Raw genomic sequence first — 18,338 nt, forward strand, 5'->3', positions numbered from 1 at the left:
AGGACACGGCCTGCCCGGGGGCTTCACCAGTGGGGAGGGGAAACTTCATCAGTGGGACTGAGCGGCCTCGAGCCCCAAATGCTGCCCTCACCGGAGTCCACGCCCGGCTCGCTTTCCAGGGGCCCCTTCTGCGGGACCCCCAGCCCTGGTGCCACGTCCCCAGCACGCCCCTCGGCACCGGGGAGTTTCCCTGAGTGGCTCCTCTGTGCTAACACGGGGTGACTTCATGTCTCCCGGTGACAAGGCTGCTGGCTCTTCCATTTCCTCGGATGTTGTTGTCCCACGACTGACGACAGCCTGTGTGGCTAGGGTGGCCAGGGGACACCTGCACCCCGGCTGCTGCCTGCGCCCGACACGTAGGCTTTGAAGGGTAATGTAGGCCCGGGGTGAGCACAGGGCTGTGTCCACGGCTTCCTGTCCCCTTGTGTGCGCACACACCCCATCAGGGTCCCAGGCACACCCCAGCCGCAGCATCCCCCGTCTGCCTGGAGCAGCCTATGAACTCTGGGGCAGGGGGGCCCGACCACCCTCTTCCCTGTGGACCCCCAAGGCCAGGCAAGTGATGCACCCGTGTCTGCGGAATGGACAAGTGCACTGGCGCTGTCCCAGCCTCTGGCTGTCCAGGGCTGGGGCTGGCAGGAACCCCACACCGTTCTCTTTCAAGCTGCATGACTGGGGAGGTCCCAGGCAGAGGCCCGAGCCTCAGTTTCCCCAGCTGTAAAATGGGAGTGACATCGTAGCAGCCACAGGGCTGTGGTGAGGATCTGGTAAGTGATGAGTGTCTCCACTCTCTACTCCGGCTGTTGGCCGTCCTGGGCAGGGCCGCAGGCAGAAGGACCCAGCCTCCCCTAGAGCCTGGCTGCCGTGGGAGCACGAGGGCTTGGCAGGGTGCACGTCACCATGGGGACAGCTCTCGTCCTGGCGCTGGGGGACCATGGCACCAAGATGGCACCACCTCGGACGGTCAAAGGCTCTGCCGTGTTTATTCTCTGTGACTCCTCCCATCAGCTCCTCTCACAAGCCCAGGTGCTCCTCCCAGCGGGTGGGAGAGGGGCCAGCTCTTGTTTGCCAAGGGCTTTGCCGCTGGGGGGCTGCAAGGGGGCTGCCAGGTCCCAGAGCCTCCAGCAGGCAGGAAGACTGCGGGCAGAGGCCCACCCGGTGGCAGCGGGGCACAGAGACAACGCCACCTGCGTCCAGCCCTGGCTTGGCCCTGGCTCTGTGCTGAGGGTGGGAACGGTGGGGCCCAGCCCAGGGCTCCCGAGGGTGGAGTGAGCTCCTCCAGGCCGGCAGTCACTTTCTCAGGGTGGTGGGTGGTCCAGATGACACGTGATCCCTTCACCTGGAGGACTGGCTGTGGCCCAAACCCATCTCTCCCAGGCCCCACAATCAGGAGAGAAGTGAAGCCCACTCTGGGCCAGGACTGGGGGACCCGCAGAGCTCCCGTGAGCCCCTTGCAGCTGGGTGCCCCGAAAGGCCACGCCCCTCTCAGACGGGGCCAGCAGCTGCGTCTCTCATCCCCCCACCCCCCGCCCCAGCCCTAGGAGGCTCAAGTGCCCCGGCCCCCTCTTCACAGTGCAAGGGCGGAGTGTGCCTGCCGCCCATGAGGGCCCCGGCTCCCCAGGCCGTGTGGCAGCCCCTGCTGGCGCAGCTCACCGCTCCCAGGGCGTCCACGCCTGACCGCCGCAAGCCACCCCTCCCTCCCCAGACTGAGTGGGGGGTGAGAGCCTCACTCGTCTGTCAATCCGGATCCCTCTCCCTGATTGATAGTCATGAGTGGGTAGTCTGAGATCTCAGCCCGCCGTCACGTGGCCCCCTGCCTGGGGAGGAGGCTGGTCCCAGGACAGGGGCCCCGGCGTCCTGGGGGCCGCCCCTGGCCAACAGTGGCCCTTCCCCTGCAGGGCTGCCCAGCCGGTGACTGACAGGGGCTGGGGGCTGGGGCTGGGAGGGGGCGGCAACCTTGCACGGGGTCTTCCTCCCACCGGAGCCTCCTCTTCCCTCGGCCCCCTCCTCTCCCTCCAGCGGGAACACTGCTCCCTGGAGAAGCCCTCTCACGCCCCTTGCCCCAATCCTCCTCTCTGGGTAGGCGGCACCGTCCCCGCACACACACCACGCAGGCACCGCTGTCTGGGTATCGGTGCGGGAGCCCCGCGGGGGCCTGGACCCGGGCCCTGGCTCCATGGGGCAGTGTTCAGGCTCCAGGGGGCAGTGGGTCAGACGTCTCCCAGGACCCAGGCACGCAGCTGTGGAGCGACCACACATCCTGGGACCTGGGACCCCCAGGAGGGGGCGGTCTTGTCCGGGTTTCAGCAGAGAGATGCGAGAGCCGGGAAGCAGAACCCAGGCCGGGCGGAGCCTCTGGTCTGTGCCTCCCGGCAGGGATCTCACTTTGAGGGGCCCGGGACTTCCCCCCGGAAGCCAAAACTCAGGCAAAGTGCCAGAGGAGGGAATATTCAGTGCATCTTGGCTCTGGAGACACCGGTGCCCCCAGCGCCTCCTCCGTGGCCCCGTCCAGCAGGTACAGGGCGAGGGGACAGGGAGGGGCACCCGCTTCCAAGCAGACCAACACCGGACCCCGCAGAGGCCAGGCTGCAGAGTGAGCGCTGCTTCCCGACGCCAGGTTACAGTCGGGGTCTGTGCAGGGGTGAGGCCTGGGGGTGCCGCCCGGCCATGGCGTCGGCTCCAGAGCGAGGCGGGCCAGTCGGGGAGGAGGCAAGTTCAAAACTCCGCTTTTTAAATGCCAAGGTTGCCCAGGGAGAAAGGAGACCAGGGAACCGGAATGAGCTGGTGCGGCTGTCGAACCCCGGGGGCAGCTTTCCAGCGGCGGTGGGCAGAGGGCGGAGGGCGGAGGGCAGACATGAGCGGGCGGGGGAGCTGGCCTGAGAGGCGGACTGCGGCTGCCCGGCCATGCGGCATCTGCCAGCGACCCCTGGGCGCTTCCGCGGCCCACCTGGCTGTGACAACCAAACAGGACAGATCTGAGCGTGTGGAGACCATTCCTGCCACAGTCAGCCGACATCCGCGCACCCCGGGGCTGGGCTCAGGAGCTCTGTCTGGGCCCCTTGGCAGTGTGGAGGCTCCTGTTTCCTCAGGAGAGAGCCCCGGGGGAGGCTCAGCCGCACACCTCCCCGCACACCTCCTCCTGGGCCGGGCCAGGTCTCCGTATGCAATGCTCCACCTGAGCGTGAGCACAAAGTGGCTGCCTCCCGCATGCGCACAACACGCAGTCCCTGCCCCCGGAGCGTCCAGGTGGGCAGCAGAACCCACTCATTCCACAGCGAGGGCAGGGCCCGTGGTGACCCCTGTGGAGGCCCAGAGGGACCCTGAGCCCTGGGCCAGTGGCATCCTGAGCCTCAGCCCCGTGCCCATGCGTTATGTGGCTATAAACAGGGCCTGGAAATCAGTTCTAAACGGGATCTCACCGGACTCCCAGCCACTGAGTAACGGTTCTTTATCTCTGCTGGTTTGCTTAACGGCGGGCAGAGAGGGGCAATAAACTCTCGACTGCTCCCACCAACCAGGCCCATAACCGGGCAGGACACGCCGGACTTCTAAGCCTCGGCTTAACCATCTGCCAAGTGGGAACAGCCGACCCGTGTTCTGGTTGTGGTGGGGACCTGGGTGCAGTGCTTGCCAGGATGCCGGCATGGAGGGAGAGGCAGCCGGGGCTTCCCAGAGGCTGCTCTCGTTCACAACCCTACAGGGGCACCTGGGCAAGGACAGTGACAGCCCCAGCCTGGGGCTTTGTGTACTGCAGGTGCGTGTGATGTGGCGGGGAGATGACCGCCTGTGATCTCAGACGGCGGCAGAAGGAGGACTCCTGACAGTTCCCAGGGAAGACAGAAATCTGCACAACAAAATGTTTGCTGGCCCGAGCCCAAGGATGGGGCGCGGCGGCCCCAGGGTCGTTTGCATGAAAGCTGCAATTAAGAGGAAGTGGGGTCTATTAAGGAAACTGGAGGGGAACGCAGCCCCGGCTTCTGGAGAGGCTATAATTAGACTGCAGGCTCTCTTGTTTTTTGCTGCCGATCCAGAAGGCCCTGGCCTGGGGCTCGTGCTAGAACGCGGCGGTGGCCTCCGGATGGCGTTGGCGCGGACACCGCCTTCCCGGCAGAGGGGGTGCGGGCCAGCAGCCGAGGCGACGCCAGCAGTGCCCAGACCCTCAGCACAGCCCCGGCTCACTAAAAGCCCAGAGTTCCTGGCTCATAGGTGAGCAAACCAAGGCACAGAGAGGCCAAGAAGCTCGCCCAGGGCCACACAGCCGCTACGTGGCAGGGCTGGGATCCAAGCCCTGGTGGTCTGGATCCAGTGTGCGCCAGCCGTTTAGTACCGTGAGAAGGCAGAGTGTGAGGTGCCCGCCCAGGATTTCTGGGGGCCACCGGCCCTCTCTGGCTCCGGCTTTCCAGTGGGCACAGAGTGGGGCCGGTACGTCCGATGCAAAGGGCAGCATCTGGGCTGTCTGGGCCGGCAGCTCTCTTGCTAAGGCTCAGCTCTGCCACAAACAGCAGCCATGGACAAATCAGTGGGTATAGCCAGGTCTCAATAAAACTTTATTTACAAAAACAGGCAGCAGCCGGATGCGGCCCAGGCGCCGGAGTCGGCCAACCCCGACCCGTCACTCACGCCCTTTCCCACGGCGTCTGCTGTGTTGCGTTCGTGGTCTTAAGCTTTCTTCAGAGTAACCCACCACACCCCTACGGAGCCTGGAGAAGCCGAGACTACAGCTGGCTACAGATTTGAGGTACCCATGAGGTCGATGCTCTGCCCGGGAGTGTTAGTGCCGAGGGAAGGGAGAGCTGGAAGCCCCGGCACTCCGGCTTTGGACAAAGCAGCAGAGGCGGAGTTAGAAGCATCTAGAAGAGCCTTCAAAATGAACGTGTTCTGAGCTTGCTAGGGTGTCCTGACTCCACCAACAAAGGGCTGCGCGTCCTCCACGCTGCCTCTCATAGCCCCCCCCTTTTTTTTGACAGGCAGAGTGGACAGTGAGAGACAGACAGAAAGGTCTTCCTTTGCTGTTGGTTCACCCTCCAATGGCCGCCGCAGCAGGCACATCGCGATGACCCGAAGCCGGGTGCCAGGTGCTTCTCTCCTGGTCTCCCATGGGGTGCAGGGCCCAAGCACTTGGGCCATCCTCCACTGCCTTCCCGGGCCATAGCAGAGAGCTGGCCTGGAAGAGGGGCAACCGGGACAAAATCCGGCACCCCAACCAGGACTTGAACCCAGTGTGCCGGAGCCGCAGGCGGAGGATTAGCCTATTGAGCCGCGGCACCGGCTCTCATAGCCCTTAAAAGGGGCGATTTCCCATCATGCCTTCCGCTCAGCCCCACTCCTGCCCGCGACACCTCTGCAGACGGCCACCTGTCACCTCCAGCCCAGCAGGTCTGGGTTAAGGGGCTGCTTGGACCCCAGCACCTCCGCCTCTGGCCCGGGTTCCTGTTAACGTGTTCTGGAAGGCAGAAGATGATGGCTCAAGCGCTTGGGCCACTGCCACCCATGGGGCCGATGGCCTGGCCCTGCCCTGGCTGCGGGCACAGCTCCCCCTGGGGTTGGCCGGGTTCCGGATATGCTAACACTCGCTTTCCCCTTCCCCCTGGCTGTGCACACCCCGTGGCCAGACCTTAAGCACATCCATTCGGCTGCCCCGGCCACCTCCCTGCTCCAAGGCACTGCCGCCTCTCCTGGCTACTGCGTCAGCTTCTGCCCCTCTCCCCACCCCCTGCTTCAGTCCTCGTCCCCCTGCGGCACGTCTGGGCCTGCACATGGCCCCCTGCCCACTCCTCCTGGCAGACGGGGCCGGTGCCAGTCCTCCGTGCAGGGTTATCTTGGGAACGCCTCCAGCTGAGGCTCTGCTGTTCCATATCCCATAATCCCACCTCCTGCAGCTGCTCGGGGGAGAAAGCCGGAGCCGCCCATGCCTTCCCCCGGGATTCAGTGAGCACCTACTACAGGCTGGGTGCACAGAGCAGGCCTGGGCCCGGCCCTCGTGGAGCACAGGATCACAGCAAGGGCGCGTGAGACCACAGCACGGACAAGCACCTAGAGCAGCGGGGGGGCCACGGAGGCTCGCGGGCTCAGGGGAGCCTCGCCCAGGGCTGGGCATGGCTGGGTCACCCGCGGGAAGGCGCCCACTGCAACGGCCGAGGCCGCCGGGTGGATGTGTCCTCAGGGAGCGGCGTTCCTATTCGTCTCCCGTCAAAATGCTGCTGGGAGAATGATCCCGCTTTATCAGCGGGGCCGAGCGGGAAGGCTTTGGTCACGGAAGGCACGCGTGTGCGTGTGCGTGTGCAGTCTCTGCCAGGTGCAGCAAAGGGTTAAAGTCATTTTCATTAAAATTTAAATTTCAGCAGGCCTCCCTCTCCCTTCCCGGTCCTTTGAACGTTTGACTGGCAACCATTTCGCATTTCACTCTGAGCAGAACAAATTGAATTAGACGTCGAAAAGCAAGCCCGGCCCGGCTAATCCCCTCCCAGACGCCTGCCGCCCGAGGCAGGGAGGCCACGCCCGCCGCGTGGGTCCTGTCCTGTGTCCACCCAGTCAGGGCTGCCCGGGGGAGGCCTGTGTGGGGGACCCGGGTCTCTGTCCTTGAGTCGGGGTGCCGGGTGTCTGCGGAACGCAGGAGGGTGGGGCCTCTGTGGGCCTGCTGAGTGGCGGGGGCGGCCTCCACGTGGATGCAGGCTCACTGCCAGCCCTGGCCTGGGCGCCAGGTGGCTGCACTGCACCAGGGTGCGTATCCAGGCCGGAAGTGAACCGGCCTGCACTCCACAGCCCGGGCCCGGTCCCTGCTTTGCACACGCCTGTGGGCTGGCCACACAGCAATGCCCCCGGCCCCGAGTCACAGACAATTCTGCTACCAGGCCACGGAGGTGCGATGCCGGGGACGCACCAGGAATGTGAGGGCAGTGGCTCGCGGTCTCAACACCTCGGGCTGACCTCTGTCCCTGGGCGCGGAGGGGGTGGGTGACAGGCAACTGCCAGCTCCTTGGGTGTTTGCTGGGGGAGCGCCGCACGGTGGTGTCTGATGGCAATGACAGCGCTGTTGCCGTAGCGGTCCACCGGGCAGTCTGCCAAGCGCTTCCGGTCTGTGCTGTTTATTGAGAAAAGCCAGGGAGGCAGGAGCCTGTGCACCCATTTCAAGGACATGAAGGGTAAGGCTCAGAGACGCTGAGAGCCATGAGACTCCAACCGAGGCCCCCAACCCAGGGCCTGTGCGTGCTGTGCCCCACCCCTCGCGGTCACACTTGGCCCCTCTGGAGGTCCCGTCTCCCCACAGGGCTCCCTCCTGGGCCCTGGGGGCGTGGCTGCCTCACCTCCACCCCCAGGCCCAGCCTCCAGGCCTTGGGGCCCTTTCCCCACGTTGATCACACAGGAGCCCGCCTCCGGCCCCACACCAGCCTCTCACTCAACAGCTCGTGCCTGGGACCACTGACGTCCAGAAAAGCCCCTGGGCCCTACTCCCTGGTGACGACGCTGGCCTCCTGCTGGCCCGGCTCCAAGGCGCCGAGGGACCCGTGCCCCGTACATGTTCATACGCATGCTGCACGCACCGCCCCTGACCGGTCAGAGCCAGGCTCACGGAGACCCTGTGCACACTCCAGGCTGTTGTTGGCACTAAGCACCGTGAGCGGGGGACAGGACTAGGGGACGAGGGCCAGGGCAGCCAGCACTGGGTGTGGGGAGGAGCCGAGGGGGCCGCTGCAGGCTGTCTCCTGTCTCTCCCAGGGAGCAAGTGGAATCCAAACTAAGATCTCGGTGGACAAACACAGGAGCCAACCAGGAGATGTGGGGAGGGGACCTGGGGAGTGGGAAGAGCAGGAGCAGAGGCCCTGGGGTGGGAAGGTGCTCTGTGGGAGGCCAGGGTGCAGTGAGGCGGCAGCAGGCAGGTGGGCCGGGCGGGCCCTGGCACCGGCGAGGAGAGGGGCACAGGAAGGCCCTGGAGGGCTCTGGACACAGTCTGTGGGTCAGGGCCTGGGACGCTGTCTCCGCCAGCCCGTGTTAAATACGAGGTGCTCGAGGCCGCGGAGGTGAGGCCCCTCGCTCGTGCTCCCGGGGCTGGAGAGGGTGGCCGGGTCCAGGGTGGAGGAAGGTGGGGAGCGAGGCACCCGGGGCTGTGGTTTGTGTGCGTTCCCTGGGTGAGCCTCACCCGGCTGCCCACACCGGGGCTGCGCCTGGGGCCCAGGCCACTCTGGAAACTGGGTGAAGGTTAGAACTGGTGTCCCCAGGACAACGCCCGGCCAAGCTGTGGGCCAAGTCTGAGGCTCCCCGAGAGCTCCCAGCTGAGCAGGGGAAGGATGTCAGAGCGGCACCTTCTCCGGGCCCTGGTGCGGACCGTTTAATGCAGGGCCGTCTACAGTTTACGGGAAGAACATCGGAGACCACACGGCTGGGAGCCGCCGTCCTGGGTTCAGGTCAAGGGCACACAGGCCGTGACTCCGGCTGCTTCTCATCCACGCCTGCCATCCGGTCGGGGCCCGCACAGGTCCTGCCCGGGACGAGGTGGGTGCCCCCGGCGCTCCCGGCCTGGGACGAGCCCTTGATGCTCTTCGTGGGGCCCTCAGCCTGTGCTGAGACCGGCGTCCAGGCATGGAGGCCTCCTCGGGCGAGTGTGGAGGGCGGCGCGGGACAGCCACGCCGTGCACATCCCTGGACAGACGCGGGTGGGGCCCGCTCAGCAGCCCTGGGGGACAGAGCAGAGGGGAGCTTCGGGGGCCGTCCTCGTGCTCGGCACAGCGCCCAGTGCCGCTCCTGGGCTGCTGCGCCGATTTCGCACTCAAACCTGCAGAGGCGGGGCCAGGCAGCAGGGAGGCGGCTGGGCCCAGCGAGGCTTGGGAACCAGGCCAGGGCCCCCAGCCTGAGCCCGGCCAGCCGCACCCTGGGTGCCGTGCTGTTCCCAGGTAGGAAGCTGTGGGTGCAAGGGTCCTGGGCTCCCTGTGTGGCTGTGCACCCCGACCTCCCTCTCAGCACAGGGGTCCCTGTGCAGCTTTCAGGGCGGCCAGGAGGGGCCACAGTGTCCAGGCAATTCCTCACCGGCCACCCCCACCTTGCTCCTCCCTCCTGCGGCCACATGGGGCAGGTGCAGGAGCGCACCGCCCCCTCTGAGCTGTGGGCAGGGCCTCCTGCCCACTCTCCCCAACTGCCGTCCAGGTCCCCAGGGCCCCTACCTACCCTGGCGCTGCCGCTCACAGCGGAAGGGCTGGCTCCTCGCCGTCGCTGCCACTGTCTCCCAGATGCTCCAGGATCTCGTCCAACACCACAGACCGCTTCTTCTTCGGGGGCTCTGCGGGAGGAGGAGGAGGGGCGGAGGAACAGGAGGAGGCGGGGTTAGGCTCCACCTTCGTCCGGAGCCCCACCTCCTGGCCCTGCAGCCCCCTCCCTCTTCCCAGCAGCTCAGAGGTTGGCTGGGGGAGTGCTGGGCCGGGCTGGGGACCAAGCCGAAGCCGATCCTGTCCCCTTGAAGGCCGCAGACTCTAAGCAGCTGGCACAGGCACACAGTAGGTGCGCAATGTGGGGCGAACACAGGCAGGGCTCGGGGCATCCACGAGTCACGGAGGACATGACGGCTACAAGAGGTTTTGGGGAGGAGGGGCTATTTGGCTTGGGCTTTGCAGAAAGCAGAGGAGTTCCCTGTGAGAGGGGAAAGGGGCCACAGAGATCAGCACGGAGAAAACCACAGGGCAGGGAGGGTCACGGCGGGCTCCAGTGTCTACACCCTCCAGCGTCTATGCCTTCCGGGCCCAACACTGCCGTGCTCCAGCATCTAACCCTCTGGACCCAAACACTGCTGTGTGCTCCAGCGTCTACACCCTCCTGGCCCCAAACACTGCTGTGCACTCCAGCGTCTACACCTTCCGGGCCCAACACTGCCGTGCTCCAGCGTCTACACCCTCCCAGCCCCAAACACTGCCGCGTGCTCCAGCGTCTACACCCTCCCAGCCCCAAACACTGCCGCGTGCTCCAGCGTCTACACCCTCCTGGCCCCAAACACTGCTGTGCACTCCAGCGTCTATACCTTCTGGGCCCAACACTGCCACGAGCTCCAGCGTCTACACCCTCCCAGCCCCAAACATGCTGCGTGCTCCAGCGTCTACACCTTCCGGGCCCAACACTGCCGTGCTCCAGCGTCTACACCTTCCCGGCCCCAAACACTGCCGCGTGCTCCAGCGTCTACACCTGCCCACCTGGGGGGAGCCACACCCATTGCAGCCCATCACAAAAGGGGATGGGGGTGGGGGCGCAGATGCGTGCTTCCCTGCTCTCCCTGCTCCCCGCCCCTTGTACAGGGCACCGTGGCTCCTGAGAACTGAATCTGTGGCAGGTGACAGGCCCGGGAAAAGAGAAGGCCTAGGGCGCCGGGCCGCAGAGCTGCCCGGTCTCTGGCTGGGAGCTGGACCTTGCTGCTCAAAGACTCCTGAACCAGTTCTGCCTGCCTCTCTTTGCCTGGACTCCAGCCTCGAGGGCCCCTCCCTCGGCACCACGTCCACCCTCGAGTCGCCTGGCGATCATTTAAAGGGCCAGGTGTCGTAAGGTCCACCCCCATGGACGCTCAGGCCCTGAACACCTGGACAGCAGACAGAGAATGAAAAGAGCAGGATCCAGTTCTGGCCGGCCCATGGGACCCTGGGTGAGGAACCGGCCCCTGGAGCTCTGTCTCTTTGCCCTGCAGCCGGCAGGCTGCCTGGTTCCCTGGGAGGGACGGCGCCAGTGACAGCAGGGGCGGGCGCCTTGGCTGCCAGTGTGCAGGCGCTGGGACAGAGCCGGGGACCACGGCTCGCGCGCCTTGGGCTCGTCTGGCACTGACTGCGTTTGGGTCAAGTTCCGCTCCTGTGTGTAGCCTTTCTAGAGTCTGATTTGGGGGGCAGGTTTTGGCCCCGTGGACAAATCCAGATGGGACCCCTGCATCCTGAATCAGAGGTCGGGGTCCAAGTCCTGGCTCTGCCGATGCCAGCTTCCTGCTAATGCACTCTGAGCGCAGCAGGCTGGGGCTCGGGCACTTGGGTCCCTGCCGCCCCCCGGGAGGCCCAAGGAGACCGAGGCTTGTGGTTTCAGCCCGTCCTAGCCCCGGCTGCTGTGGGCATTTGCGGAGTGAACCAGCGGATCGAAGATCGCTCTGTATTTTAGCTAACTAAATAAACGCTGCTTTTCGGGTGAGCACAGGGCCTGGGAGGGGACTCTGCCCTCCCTGGCCATGTCAGGCTCAGGGGCAGAACTCCCTGCAGCCGGACTTCCGGTGCCACAGGCTGGCCGAGAGTGCTGGACATCTGACTGCTGGGCCAGCCCGAGCGGACACCTCCCAGGGCGCGCAGAGCTGGGACCTCAGATCCTGACGGCCAAGGCCATGGCATTGGCAGCCACCCCGATGCCCCCATGGCCCCTGCTGCACAGAGACGAGAGGGTGACCTGCAAACAGCAGAGGCAGGGGTCTGAGGGCGGGAGCGTGCACGCGGACACGGCAGCTCTGGCCAGCCTGTGCCTCTCCGTGGCTCCCGCTGCACAGCCCCTGGGGTGGTCCCTGTCAAGGGCGCTGGGCTCCCCGCCTTCATTACCGTCACCACTGTGATCGCCATTAGGGCAGTGAGCGCCAGCAGGGCTGTGTCCTGGGCAGACAGGTGCAGGACAGGGCTGTCGGGCCAAGGAAGGAAGTGACTTGGTCCTCAGGGCCACAGGATGTGTGACGCCTGCCTCCTGTTTGCAGGCTGGACAATGGAGGCCCCGGGCCACCCCCACTGGTCCTCTGCGGGACAAGGGACACGGAGGCACCAGAGTGGCTGCCGACTCCAGGGCCCTGGGCCTCTGCTTCCTGTCTCTGGAGTGGGGACAGAGGCCCCGTCTCGAGGCGCGGTGCAGAGGTCAAGTTCACAGACGGGTGCGCGGCAGGCACTGCGCCTCCGGGGGCCGGGCCTACCTGGCTCACCTCCGCTGCCAGGGTTCAGGGGCCCCCGACGGCGCCCCGGGAGGGCACCCAGCAGCCTGCGCGCACAGCTGCCGCAATCCCACTTGCCTGACATCAAAAGCCTCAGCGGGTTTTCACCAAACAAACAGAGAGCAGAACCGGGGAAAGGTGTAAAATAAACAAACGGGACAAGCTGTGCGTTTCCTTTCAGCATTACAGCTGCACCCAAAGATAAACAGCGAGGGAATGTCACTAAACATCAATACCCGAGAAATTCACTCGACAAAAGCCCGGCCGGCCCCCAACAGCCCCCAGCCCTGCCCCCTCCCCCCAGCCTCCAACCACCATTTCTGCAGCTCTGGAGTTCCCACCTAATGATTTTATTTTTCAATTAATTCCTTGACAGAATGCCAGCCTGCGTCTCTCCCTTCCCCGGCTGGCGTGGAAGGCACGGGCAGGCAGAGAGCAAGGCGCGGGGGTGGGGACACAGGGGAGGCTTCACGGGAGGGGGGCAGGCCGAGGACAGGGGAAGTGACACTGTTGTAGCTGGGGAGCCCGGGGCTGGGTTCTGAGCGTGGGCACCTCGGGGATGGTGCCCCGTCCGCCTGGGCTCAGTTTCCGCAGGGGCCTGACGGCAAAGAAAGGACTGGCACCTGCAGCTGAGGGCGCTAAGTGGACCCAGAGGCCATACCAGGTATAGGCACCTGGTGGGCACCCAGCGTGGGCCACCCTCCCTGCTACTCGCCGACTCGCCTCCTGAGAGCATGGGGCTGCTCACTGCCCTCTTCCTTATAATTTTTAAAAGGTTTATGTTCCCTTTACCTATGAGATCTTCAATCCTCTGGTTCACTCTCTCAATGCCTGCCGCAGCCAGGGCTCCACCCGCCTTCCCTGGGGGAGGTAGGGACCTGGCCGCCTGCCGCCTCCACAGAAAGCTGGACTCGGAGGTGGAGCCGGGCCTCGAATGCAGGCCCGCTGACCAGGGACGCAGGTGTCGCTGGCAGAGCCCTCATCGTCACCGCTGCACCGTGCGTCCATGGCGGACACAGGCAGCTGCTACAGGCAGGCCCCAGTCCGAGTGCCAGGAGCTGACACCCAGCACACCCTCCCCCAGTGCAGCGGGTATCGGGGAGGTGCCGGCCCCCAGGCTCTCGGAGGGCCCGGTGGACAGGGGCCCAGCTGCCCACAGCGGGGTCTGCCCAGTACAGCCCCTGACTGGGCGCCCCCTTCCTCCCACGCTTTCTGGGAGCACTATCAGGCAATTTCTCAGGGCTCAGACACCACTTCCTGGGGACCCCAAACTAAGACCCCACAGTTAGGAGGAGACCGCTGGGGTGAAGTGAGGTCTCACCCCGTGTGGGCCCCTGAAGAGCACCCGGATTGAGTGACAAGATTTAACCCGGAAACAAAACCCAGGCCCTGACAGTCACACGCGGGCGCTGTCACAGGAACCCCTGCAGACCTGGCCACCCTGGGCCCTGGCTGTGTCCCGGCTGCCCTGCAGATGGGGGCCTTGCTTGTAGAATATTTCCTGCTGCTTCCTGGGGGACTCCCAGTTTGCTGCCCACCGAGACAAGGCACAGGCAAGGCCTTGCAACCTGTAAGGTGCAGGCCCACGGGAGGGGAGCAGGTGTGGGGTAGCGCAGAGGGCCAGGGGAGGAGGGTGTTGGAGGAGCGTGGGATTCCAGCTGGAAGAAGCCTCCCTCGATCTTCAGACTCCGTGGCCCCCTGTCCTGGCTCTTTGGGACACCCCAGCAACCCCACCCTGGGATGCATCAGGGCCCGGGCACTGTGGGGGGCAGGCTGTCTGAACGCTGGCTCTGGCCTCTGCCTGGGTCTCTCCCTGCCCTCCCTGGCTGCAGATCTCGGCCCCCCCCAGGGGTAGCGCCCTCGGAGGCCCTGATGGGAAGGGCCCCCGGGGCCATCGGGAGCAGACGCACACTCCATGAAGGACGCCCAGTGGCTTCCCCGGGACAGGGCGCTGGCTCGGGGTGGGTCTCTGAGGGTGAGAGGGCAGCTGGGAGTCCGCGCTCAGAGGGAGGAGGACCCGACAGCGAGGGCGCAGGGCAGGCGGAGGTTGTGGAGCAGCCACGAGTCAGCATCAGCAGTTTCCCCACAGGCCAGCTGCCCACTGAGTCGGCTAGAAGGCCACTATGCTGAGGTTCTGGTGCAAATGGCCTGGGGCGGGCGGTGCGGACCAGGACTGCTGCTGTGACTCCCCGAGCGGCAGGCAGGAGACGGGTGTGGCTCATGCATGCTGGGTGTCTGCGGTGAGCAGTGGCTCCACGCTGTGCACAACCCCACGCACAGGGCTTGCTGGAGGCACTTGGGCCAGGATTAAGCCTGGATAAGCCTGAGGCAGGATTGGGGGTGTAGGCTAAGGCCAGAGCTTAGGGCTCGGGGCTTGGTCCCGCACATTTCTGAGTAGTTACAGACGCAGGGAACCACGCAGGCTGGGGTCCAGGCGGTCCAGGTGGAGTGACCGACCACAGAGGGAAGACAGAGAAAGAACCAGGCTGGGGGGATGGAGGGATGGGGGCTGGTGCTTCCGACCCAGCCGCCTGCCACCGTGGCCTGGGAAGCAGTGGACGATGGCCCAAGTGCTTAGGCCCTGCTATGCATGTGAGTGACCCAGATGTGATGCTCCTGGCTCTTGCCCCCTGGCTTTGGCCTGGCCCAGCCTCCGCCACTGTGGCCATTTGGAAAGTGAACCAGCGGATAGAAGCTACATCTCTCTCTCTCTGTGTCCCCTCTTTCACATAAATCAATCAATCATTTGTGGGAAGGCGTCCCCCACCGCCCAGCCCTGGGCCTGTGGGTGCGGGGGAGGGGCTGCTTTTTAAGGGTTTGCTCAACATCAGCCCCCTCTCCCTTGCCCTTGACACAGGCTCTGGGTCGGAAGCCGAGGCTCAGGGGGGAGCCGGTGACATCTCGTGGGGTGCAGGCATCGGCCGGGGACCTGCACGCGCAGAGGCCTGATGGGACCAGGAGGGGCTGTGACGGTGACTGCTGGCAGGGTGGGGGACAGCGGCAAGGGGGCAGTGCGCACTCCACACGGGCGCGCAGCTGCGCCGTGGGCCTGGCTGCCCTTTCCAGAGAGCCAGAGACTGGACGCTCGGGTCAAATCTCCCAGTAGCAACAGCGGCGAGTGACCTACACCCATTCTGTCGCGTCTCACGGGTGCAATAAAGGCCCGTGGCAGTCCCCCGCCGAGGGCCCGCCCGCGAGGGCTCTGGTGCACGCGCCTCTGGCAGCACGCGTCATGCGGCGGTAACTAAAACCCATGTGCTCTCCTTGGGTTTCTTCCAGCTGGGCCAACCTGGCCACCCCCTGCCAGCGGCCACGGCCTGGAGGGAGGTCCACCCTCTCCTGCCCCGATTTCCAGCACTCGGGTCTCCAGGCCCCCAAACCCTCGCCCAATCCTGGCCGGGGCCCTGCCCCTCCCAAGCCGCTGTGAAATTCCCCTTCTGTCAGTTTAATTCTGTGATCGATGAGGAAGAGCAGGAGAAATGGCCCGGCACAGCTGGCTCGCCCGTTAGCCCTAGCGGGGATCCTTGGCCTCGCCGGCGACGGCTGAGTGAAATGTTTGCGGAACGCAGAGAACACAAGTCAATAACAATTTAGCTGGATTGGGAGCGAGTCCCTTCCCCGCACGGACAGCCGCTCCCCGGGGACCGGGAAGAGAGAGTGCAGGAGATTGCCCAGGCGCTAGGAAATATTTCCAAAACACCACCCAGTGAGGCTCGGGCCCTGGGGCGGGGGGAGGGAGGGCAGAGGAGGAAGGGGGTGACCGGGAGACACCTGCTCCAGGCTGCCCCCCCACAGCCTCCCGCGCCCCTGCAAGGAGCCCCGCGGGGCTCGCCCGCCACAGCCAGACATTTGCACCCCACCTAGCAGCCGCCTCAACTGCAACCAATCTGGCTTCTAGGTTGTCCGTCTCTGGATTCTGCCCCCACCAGCAGGGAGGGCCGGGGCTGGGGTGGGTGTGAGAGGGGTTTGGGCACAGGCCAGTCTCAACCTCCCCGGGTACTGTCCTGCGTGCCCCACGCCCACCCACGCTCTCGGCTTTCCCCACTGGGTCCTCTGCCCACCTGCAGGGGCCTTGGAGCCCTCCAGAGGAGGGCTGGCCACGGCCAAGTCTCAGGGAGCGAGCAGAGGGAGGAATGAGAGTGTAGGGAGCTGCAAGGGGATATTTTGAATACTAAATCCTGCGAGTTCACATCCCGGACTGAACTTGGCCGCCCGCGGCTTTTCTAGCCCGTGGTGGTTTTCTCAAGGCCCAGAGTGCGGAGGCCTATCTGCAGGGGCTGGCGCAGGGGGCACGGGCTCTCCTGGTCCCCAGTTTGGAAAATGTGCTGTCCCGGGGATGATTCAGTTAGGGAAGGGGGTGGGGGCGCGAACTGTTGCCGGCATTAAATATCATCTGTATGCTGATGACTTCCAAATTTATATCTCAGCCCAGACGTCGCCCCTGAGCTCCAAGCCCATACATCTATCCGCCTGACACCTCACACGGAGTGCTAGCAGGCGTCTCAGACCCCGCACGGGGAGAACAGCCCTGCCCACCCACCTGCTTCTCCCAGCTTCCGGGCCTCACACCTGGCCTCACCATCCCCAGTAGGTGTCGGCCTCGCAATCCCCCTGACCCCCAGGAGCAAGCTGGGCTGGATCAAGCTTTTACAAAAATGCCTCTTTCCGTCCCCCTGGGCCCCGGCTCAGCCCCGGCCACCACTTTGCTTGCCTGGACCACAACCATGGGAGCCCTACCCCCTGTCCTCATTCTCCTAAAACACAAAAAGGCATTTTATTTGAAAGAATGCAAGAGAAAGAGAGAGAGAGAGACACTAGGGAGAAAGACAAACTATCTCCCGTCCACTGGTTCCCTCCCCAACTGCCTGCAACAGCCGTGGCTGGGTCAGGCTGAAGCCAGGAGCCAGGAGCTCCATCTGGTCTCCCGCGTGGGCGGCAGGGACCCAAACACTCCAGCCCTCACCTGCTGCCTCCCAGGGTGTGCATTAGCAGGAGCTTGAACTGGGAGCTGATCCGAGGCACACTCCCACTTACCACTGCCCAACACCTGACCCCCCACCCCAAGTTCCTGTCCTCTATAATGCAACCACGTAGAGCGTCTGGGACAAGTTCTATCGGGTCTTGGCATTCCCCTCCTTAAATCTCCCACAGGCTTCCAAGGCCTCTTGGACAAAAGCCAGACCAGCCAGGCCCCGACGTAGACGTAGACGGCACTGCTAACCTCTCCACCCTGGAGCCGCTCTCCAGTCACAATGGCCTGCTCTGATCACACTTCTACCCCAGGGCCTTTGCACCCGTGGTCGTTGTACCTGGTATGTCCCCTACCCCCCATCTTTGGCTGGCCGGTCCCTTGGAAGCACCCAGAAATGTCTATACCTCAGACTTTTTCCAGCTACCACACTGGGACTCTCATGAAGAACACAGTCCGTCACCTTGCTCACATCCACTGCTATCACCAGAGCCCTGCTACGCTGCCTGTGCAGTTACGAGGTCCCTCTCGGGGCCTCCAGTGTCCTCCCAGCTCCTCAGGCCGGCAGTGAAGTCAGCAGGTGAGCGAGCAGGGGAACTGGGAAGCAGAGCTGCTGGGCCTCCTCGCCAGGGACCCTGGTTGGGGAGGGGTGGTGGAGGGGACGTCCAGTGTTCTCTGAGAGGCACGGGAGGAGTGAACCACCTGTGGCTCCTGGAAGAACTGCCCCTGGGCAGAGCGGGCGTCTGGACGCCTGTGGCCCACACTGGCCCCAGCTTCCTGCCAGGCACACCCTGCGAGGCAGCAGCGATGGCTCGATTAGGTGGGGGGTCCCCGCCACCCACGTGGGAGATCTGGGTGGAGTTCCTGGTGCCTGGCGTTGGTGCAGCCCAATCCCAGCCATCACAGGCATTTAGGGAGTGAATCAGAGGCGGGGGACTCTATCTTTCTCTGTGTGTCTCTCAAATAAATAAAACATTAAAAAAGCCATCGCACAGGGGCCGGGCCTGCAAGCAGGTTGTGGCCATGCTCAGCTTCCAGCCTTGTGGGGCAACACAGCAGCCACAGGCAGTGCATGAAGAAGGGGCGCGGCTGTGCACCCACAAAACTATAAACAGATTGGGTTATCGCTTGGAGCCTTCCCCTACCTGGATGGGGGTGCAGGTTCCACTGTGCAGTTCTGGGCTTGGGAACTGCTGGGGAGCCAGGGCATGGAGATTCAGGGTCACCCGTCCTGCAGGGCCCAGAGCTGTGTGCACCTCTCTGGGCTCAGTCTGCACCGCAGTGAAGTGGGCATAGAACGCCTCTCGCCAGGTACCTGCACTGGCTGGGCCTCGCTCTCTGCACACAGCGGGACCTCAGCAAAGCTCTGCCTCCCTCTCCCCTCCTTCCAGCTGCCTTGACGTTGACTAAGAAGTCACACTGTCGCTTGTTTCAGGGCATGGGGCTGGGAACGCC

General features: G+C 64.7%; 1 protein-coding gene across 1 annotated transcript in view; it reads right to left on the reverse strand.

Moving 5' to 3' along the window:
* Positions 1-4,533: 4,533 nt before the first annotated feature.
* The window catches only part of RBM19 (RNA binding motif protein 19), a 108,127-nt gene continuing 94,322 nt past the window's right edge, over positions 4,534-18,338 (reverse strand). The window contains exons 24-25 of the mRNA XM_062182173.1: positions 9,160-9,271; positions 4,534-8,671 (exon numbers count right to left, since the gene is read on the reverse strand). Coding sequence (XP_062038157.1) covers positions 9,174-9,271 — 98 coding nt within the window. The 3' untranslated portion in view covers positions 4,534-8,671; positions 9,160-9,173. The remainder of the gene's footprint in view (positions 8,672-9,159; positions 9,272-18,338) is intronic.

Source organism: Lepus europaeus, chromosome 23, assembly GCF_033115175.1.
Source record: "Lepus europaeus isolate LE1 chromosome 23, mLepTim1.pri, whole genome shotgun sequence".
NCBI lineage: Eukaryota > Metazoa > Chordata > Mammalia > Lagomorpha > Leporidae > Lepus > Lepus europaeus.